This window comes from Amia ocellicauda, chromosome 5 (assembly GCF_036373705.1).
Source record: "Amia ocellicauda isolate fAmiCal2 chromosome 5, fAmiCal2.hap1, whole genome shotgun sequence".
Classification (NCBI taxonomy): domain Eukaryota; kingdom Metazoa; phylum Chordata; class Actinopteri; order Amiiformes; family Amiidae; genus Amia; species Amia ocellicauda.
The window spans coordinates 8711285-8719410 of record NC_089854.1 but is presented as its reverse complement, the minus strand read 5'-3'; the positions used below and the strand labels follow the sequence as shown (position 1 = coordinate 8719410).

Below are 8126 nucleotides of genomic sequence, written 5' to 3'. Positions count from 1 at the left end.
GTCTATTTTTGCATAGATCCCCCTTAGGGCTGATGAGAGATGCCACTTGGTAGTTGAACTGAATAATCAGTATGCTTTTAAATTAGGCGTCAAATTAAATTCCACACAGTTTAGAAGAACATTCTGCTGTATCTCAGGGATTTAAGGTTTGTAAAGGATAAGTTAAAGGATGATAGTTGTAAACCACTGATCTAAAGCATTGGAGGACTAATGCAATTCTGAGATTAACTGCAGAGTCAGAAAACCCCATAGGGGCCTTTTGGAGACCACCACACACTGACAGCACTTGGTTAACTATGTGTTGCCACTTGGGGAATCTCATGTTATCTCTATATTAGTACTAATTTATTATATGGGAACTGTGTCAACAGCAAAACACCACTGCAATAGACACCTAATGAAAGTTACACAAGGAGAATATGTGTTATTGGTTTTCATTTTCTTTTTCCTTGAATTCTTTTGCATAAACTACCATTCCAAAGAGTTCAGAATTCTCTCATTATCCATTTCATCTGATATAGCTTAGCATGAAGACGGCATGTTTACGAGAATCCAGGAGAGTCACTGAAACAGAATCATAAATCAAAATAAACCCTGATCAACGTGTCTACCTGCAGAAAAATAAATGATACAAAGGGTCTTATTTCTGTCTTGCAGTCTGAACCTCCTCTGCCAAAATGCCGGAGCATGTGTGAGTATATTGTGTCGAATGCAGAATACTGTGTGTGTCAGTTCTGGATGTGACAAGTCTAAGAACCAATCTGAAAGCTAAATTATATGGTTCAACTAAATAAAAATGTATAGAAAGGAAAGGTTAAAGCATTTATTAAAATAAATACAAATATATCATATTGTGTCCATAAATGACTAATATCATTCTCATTTCTTTCTTTACAGCCAAGAGGTAAGTTATGCATTGCATCCCAGATTTTCCATCTCTATATTTGCCATTAATAATTGAGAAATGTAACATCTACCAAAAAGACAGTCAGCCTCTGTAAATCATGAACGTTCAATACCTAAAATAATAATAAAGGATAGAACATGTAATATAGATTTAGACACATGGTACTATTATTGGATTGATGTAGAAAATTACATTATATCCCATATGTGTTATGGATTATATATGTTCTTACAAAATTTTGGAACATCACTGAAACAGAGGCCTAGAGAAATTTCAGGGGTTTTGAAGAATGACACCTTGCAAGATGAACTTCACTTTTGCTTTACTGTTTCTTCCAGAGAAAGTCCAAGATTACTGCTTCACGCAAGCTTATGCTAAAGGTGAGAAAAAGTGTGTGTTACAAAAGCTGCAACAACACTCAAAATAAAACTGCTTTTTGAAGTGTAAATCCTAAAAGTGTAAATAGCAACTGCGCAGAGTTTATATTTCATATTGAAGGGCTATTCCTTTTTATACCACAAGAGGGTGAACACAGTTTACTGTAAATCAGTGGAGGCTTAAAATGTATTTCTCTGTCCTGCTTTCAAATATTGAAAACATCTTAATGAAATAAGTGTTAATTTATTTTTTAATTTTAGTATAGAAGATTTAGATATATCGTACATTTTCACGCATAACATAGAAATACAATTATTATACTGATGACACTTCAATTGTTTTTCACATCTAGTAAGAACTCAAATGGGGTGCCAGTTTTCTCTACATTTTTTCTCTAAATGATTTATGTCTTTATGTCTTCAGAGCTTGCTGTTGGCAAAGGCTAAAGAGGAGTTGGAACAGGAGATTGTGGACAAAGAGGAGGAGAAGGAGAGATACCTGAATGAGAGGGTGCCACCACTGCGCACCAGTGGAATGTCCTTACGTGAGCTTCAGGTAAAAGTGTTTTCATATCGGCTGTGTCCCAAACGTTATTTTGACACCTAACTGACTGCTAGGTCCATAGTCCCTCAACTGGAACTAATTAGAGGTTATTATGTTACAAAGCCCAGCAATAGTCTGCAATAGACTATGCAATAGATATGGAAAACTGGTTGAATTAAAAAAGAAAAAAGTGTTTAGTGTATTGCGTATCATAAGATGCCCTTGCCTTAAATTTAAAACACACTCAAACCACTTTCATCACTACAACAATGTAGCTCAAGGTTTGTTGCGGAGTGTTTTCTGACAGTACCAAGATAATGACACAAACCCAAACTGTGTTTAAAGCACAAATAAATACACTTCACCACAGTGCCTTTTCTTCTCCCTTTTTCTGAGCTTGAATGATGGAAAGGAGGAAACTCTGTACTGTCAAGTGGCATGTGTGTAATTGTGCTGTCAGACGGTTCTGGATTCTTTCAATACTCCCCTCAGAGTGTCTGTTCATCTAGTGCTTGGATCAGTCTTATCTCTTCCCCTGCTCTTTCGTGTCTCTGAATAGGAGCTGTGCCAGGAATTGCATGCTAAGATTGACGTAGTGGATGAGGAGCGATATGACATTGAGGCTAAAGTCATTCACAACACCAGAGAGGTACAGTATGTCCAAGAGAAACCTTGTGTTTGCTTGCATGTTGTGAAGTCGCATGCTTTTGATCATACTAGCAGTGTATGGCTTGCAGAAGAAGTTCATAAATGGTTTGCACTAGAAGAGGCCCTATTGTACTTTTTAGCTGCCATATAATTGTAATGAGCCTCATCGTATACATGAGCTTGTAACAGGTGACATAACCCCTCTATGAAATCAGTACAGTGATAAATCTCCTGCAACGGGAGACCTGGTCTTCTTGGCATATTGGGTTATCACTCTACTGGGTGGAGCCACATGGTGTGGAGTGGTCGGAGGAGTGCCTGTGCGGTTCGGATCCCCAGCAGGTAGCTGCGACCCGCACAGGCCATTTATATTTACACTCTGGAGTGGCCAATCCAGTACTTTTCCTTTCTTGACGAATACTAATTTGTTGCGTGTTTCTGGGAATGAACACTTCGGTTTAATAAAAATCATTTCATAAGAAAATACTCATGGCTGAAAAGTTTTCACAGCATTACATCTCCTTTCCTAGATCCAAGACCTGAACATGAAGGTGTTTGACCTCCGTGGGAAGTTCAAACGTCCCAATCTGAGACGAGTTCGGGTGTCAGCTGATGCCATTCTGCGGTCGCTGCTGGGCTCTAAACACAAGGTGTCCATGGACTTGAGAGCCAACTTGAAGTCAGTGAAGAAGGAAGATACTGAGAAGGTAGGTCTTGGTCTTCACCAAGTTTCGTAATTTCCAAAATAGGAAAACCATATCTGATCATTAAATGGGATTTTGTAAGAAGAGGTTAGGGAGAGTCTTTGTGTAGTTTGGGTTCCTCCGGATATATTTCAGTGGTGTGTATTTTGACTTCCTCTACCCCGTACCAATAATAGGAGAGTAGCAGTGTGTCCAAAATTATTCAGAAAAGACAAAACGGAACATAAAAGGAAAAAGAACTGTTGATTACAGATAAAGTAACAAAAGGATATAATGAAGACAATTATACTGCTACTTCGATTTATTACATTTGATGAGATAATGTGACAGGCACCATGAAACATGTAAGGACAGAGCAAATAAAGTAAGTGGAAATTAATCCAACTTTGATGTCCTATACTAACAGGAATCTTGTTTTGTCAAGAATAGTGGGTGGTAGCTTTATGTGGCCTTCAGACAATGACAGTAAACATATTATCTGTGCTGTAAGTGCTTTTGCCCCTTTTTTTTGTCGGAGTGTTGTCTCAGATGGCCATTTTCCCATTGTTTAACATTGTGCAGAACTTCTGCCATCAGCATTTGTTTTGTAAGAATTGAGGTTTCCATGTACCAATACCTGTTAAACCAGTATGACAATCAAGCTCACTGTGCCTCCCCCATGCTTTTGCCAGACAGTTAATCCCAGGATGTTGTCTTCTTTCAATAGAAGTAAATGAGGGATTTTATAACATCTTCAAGTGGCCGAAACCCTCACACAGGGTTGAATCTTATTGAGTAATTCAGCTTTTTGCAAATACACTAACCCTTTCATTGTTACGTTAAGTATTGTAGTAGGCATTAAGTGTGAATTCCTATGAAAGAACTGAATCAGTTCTTGATATTTTGCATTAGTCTGTAACCTACCTGCCCTTTTGCTACCATTTCAGACAGCTTTTTCTGTCAGCCCTTTATGGTAAAATTCTTACTTTCTTACTCATTTCTTCACTGTGTATTCCTTAATAGGATTTTCTTCACATAGGATTCATAAGCCTGTGGCACAATTCTTACAGGATCATATATATTTTACAAAAAAAGCCTAGACTGAAGTATAATCAAATGCAGCATGTATAGTTCAACAGAAAATAAAGAAAATTAACCTTCGGCCCAAGGCGGGAATCTAAAACAGTGAGACAAATAATACAGACATAATGAGTATACTTTGATAAGAGTACCTGGTGCAAGATAAGGACTAAAGGATAATGACAAAGATGTAGGTGTGTACGTCCACTTTATAAATGGATTAGTATAGTACCAAAACCAAAACTGAACAAAAAAAACATGTGAAACTTCCATTGAACTCATTGCAAATGTCAAAAGGTTATGAACAGAAAATAACTGAATGAGATTTCTACCTGTAGGACAGAAGTCTGAAACCCTGGTAATGGAAGAGACACAGTCTTCTTGTTTTAATTTCAGCTAAGATCTGATTTTGATTCAGGCAGTATGTTTTCCAGCTCTATGTTTATTGACTATTTAAAGCTACAAAGAAACACCTGCAGGACTCTGGCTCAACTATGGTAAATACTACAGATGTCTGAAGAAGGATGCTGAAGTACCCTAACCCTGAGGCATTCTCCTCCTGGATTTTGCCCTGATATCTATTCCCTTTGTCCCACAGGAGAGACCTGTGGAGGTGGGAGACTGGAGGAAGAATGTGGAGGCTATGTCTGGGATGGAGGGCAGGAAGAAAATGTTTGATGCTGCAAAAACGGCCCCACCGCAGTAAGAAGGTGAGGTGCTGGACACTGTGTGATCATTCAGAACCAGGCCACTTAGGCAGAGTTGGCACTAGGACATCTATACCCCAGACACTTTGACACAGGACACGATGTTAGATCTGAACTGACATTAAATTGAAAATAAAGAACACATTCCTGAACACAAAATGAAGATGATGATGGTGCTTAATTACCATACATATCAAACAATTGTAGAACTATAATCGTAAACAAATAAAAGGCTTAGATCTGTATTAAATCTGTACCCGCCTAGATAGGCTCTGCTTCATCGTGAGCATGTTCTGGCTGAATAATCTACTGATAATGAAATAATTAATGAATTAAATACTATTAATTTCACTGTGATTCAGATTTTTTTCTTATGATGTCATTCATTTGCTGTTAATTCATAATAAAGTACCACAACATGCAATTACTCTTCCAATCAAATCAGTAACAGGACACCTTTTAGCCATCCCACTGACATTGATACTATGGTTTCTTGCAATGAAAACAAGCCGAACCATCACTGGTTTGTCTTGTTTAAAAGCTGATACACTGCAACAAGGGGGGGTTGCTCCTGGCACACTTCTATGTTGTGTTTCAAAATGAATATGCAATGATACAGTGAGGGAAAAAAGTATTTGATCCCCTGCTGATTTTGTACGTTTGCCCACTGACAAAGAGTCAGTCTATAATTTTAATGGTAGGTGTATTTTATCCAGAAAAACGCATTTCAAAAAAGTTATACATTGATTTGCATGTTAATGAGGGAAATAAGTATTTGATCCCCTATCAATCAGCAAGATTTCTGGTATACAGGTAACGAGCTGAGATTAGGAGCACTCTCTTAAAGGGAGTGCTCTTAATCTCAGCTCGTTACCTGTATAAAAGACACCTGTCCACAGAAGCAATCAATCAATCAGATTCCAAACTCTCCACCATGGCCAAGACCAAAGAGCTGTCCAAGGATGTCAGGGACAAGATTGTAGACCTACACAAGGCTGGAATGGGCTACAAGACCATCGCCAGCAGCTTGGTGAGAAGGTGACAACAGTTGGTGCGATTATTCGCAAATGGAAGAAACACAAAATAACTGTCAGTCTCCCTCGGTCTGGGGCTCCATGCAAGATCTCACCTCGTGGAGTTTCAATGATCATGAGAACGGTGAGGAATCAGCCCAGAACTACACGGGAGGATCTTGTTAATGATCTCAAGGCAGATGGGACCATAGTCACCAAGAAAACAATTGGTAACACACCGTGAAGGACTGAAATCCAGCAGCGCCCACAAGGTCCCCCTGCTCAAGAAAGTACATGTACAGGCCCGTCTGAAGTTTGCCAATGAACATCTGAATGATTCAGAGGAGAACTGGGTGAAAGTGTTGTGGTCAGATGAGACCAAAATCGAGCTCTTTGGCATCAACTCAACTCACCGTGTTTGGAGGAGGAGGAATGACCCCAAGAACACCATCCCCACCGTCAAACATGGAGGTGGAAACATTATGCTTTGGGGATTTTATTCTGCTAAGGGGACAGGACGACTGCACCGCATCAAAGGGATGATGGACAGGGCCATGTACCATCAAATCTTGGGTGAGAACCTCCTTCCCTCAGCCAGGGCATTGAAAATGGGTCATGGATGGGTATTCCAGCATGACAGTGACCCAAAACACACAGCCAAGGCAACAAAGGAGTGGCTCAAGAAGAAGCACATTAAGGTCCTGGAGTGGCCTAGCCAGTCTCCAGACCTTAATCCCATAGAAAATCTGTGGAGGGAGCTGAAGGTTCGAGTTGCCAAACATCAGCCTCGAAACCTTAATGACTTGGAGAGGATCTGCAAAGAGGAGTGGGACAAAATCCCTCCTGAGATGTGTGCAAACCTGGTGGCCAACTACAAGAAACGTCTGACCTCTGTGATTGCCAACAAGGGTTTTGCCACCAAGTACTAAATCGAAGGGGTCAAATACTTATTTCACTCATTAACATGCAAATCAATTTATAACTTTTTTGAAATGCATTTTTCTGGATTTTACCATTAAAATTATAGACTGATCATTTCTTTGTCAGTGGGCAAACGTACAAAATCAACAGGGGATCAAATACTTTTTTCCCCCACTGTATGCTTTTGCTGACTAAATAATTTAGCCCTGCACTCCAAAGTAAAAGGTTTCAACTGTCATTTATGCTATTATCATCAGTCTGCATTATTCACAAAGCTTGCACAGGCATGTCTTTTCCGGAAAACCTGATTGTGACACCCTTAACAATCTTGCACTGCCAAATAATGTGTTTTGTATTGACCATTTTGCCAGCCTTTGAAAATCATTAATATTGCATCCATTTATAGACAACTGCACTATAATTTTATGAATGATCTGTCTAACTAATTTCTAACATGAAAAATCTATTATTTTCTGTTTATATTTGGGCTACACTAGTGTGTAATGTATGTATTGCTATGCTGTTTGTGTGGCACTGAAAATGTTACACACTATCTGCTTTGAAGTTCTGTATAGAATTCCTGTAATTTATAAAATCATATTTTGTTTTTTACAGATAATCTGAAGGAATTGAATACGGACTTGAATTTACACCTGCACATCTGCTAGTATTTTTAACAATCAGTGGTGATACATTTCATTTTTCAGTGTCTATTTTATTTTTTCCATAAACATGTGATCTTAAATTTATGACAAAGAATTCTGGAAATGCTTTAACAAAATCCATTGGTCCTCTTGTCAATTCCATCAAGCAAGGATTTTTATGTAACCCAGTGTTTTTGTTGTTGTTTAACATTTCTGCTCCTATAATTCCTCGGATAGGACTGAGGACTGAATGTTTGAGTTAGAGGCTATTCTACCCGTTTGTGATTTGGTAGGGGCCCTCTGTAAAACTGACTGTCCAACTTTCATGTGAGTTCAATAGACCTTCCTTTTCATATGACATGGACATGTGTAAAATCTGATGTTTATAATTTTTGAAAGAACCAAGTGCCATTCTGTGTGCATTTTGCCTGCCAAGTGTGAGGTATGCAGTAGAATCAAAGGCTCTGTAGTCTTCTAATAAAGTGCACGTCAATACAGCATTTGAAAAATAATTGTAATCTTTGAGTTGCTCTTCTAGGGTTAAAGCTAAAACAAACAAATATGGAACCCCACCCCAACAAAATAATACAAATGTAATGATT

At 38.6% G+C, this 8126-nt stretch overlaps 1 protein-coding gene across 1 annotated transcript; it reads left to right on the top strand.

The window, feature by feature from the left end:
• Positions 1-1178: 1178 nt before the first annotated feature.
• Positions 1179-8024, top strand: tnni1a (troponin I type 1a (skeletal, slow)). The gene is made up of 6 exons (XM_066703577.1): positions 1179-1287; positions 1709-1840; positions 2388-2477; positions 3007-3183; positions 4838-4949; positions 7496-8024. The coding sequence occupies exons 1-5, from the start codon at positions 1279-1281 to the stop codon at positions 4943-4945; spliced, it is 516 nt and encodes a 171-aa protein (XP_066559674.1). The 5' UTR covers positions 1179-1278; the 3' UTR covers positions 4946-4949; positions 7496-8024.
• The last annotated feature ends 102 nt before the right edge of the window (positions 8025-8126 follow it).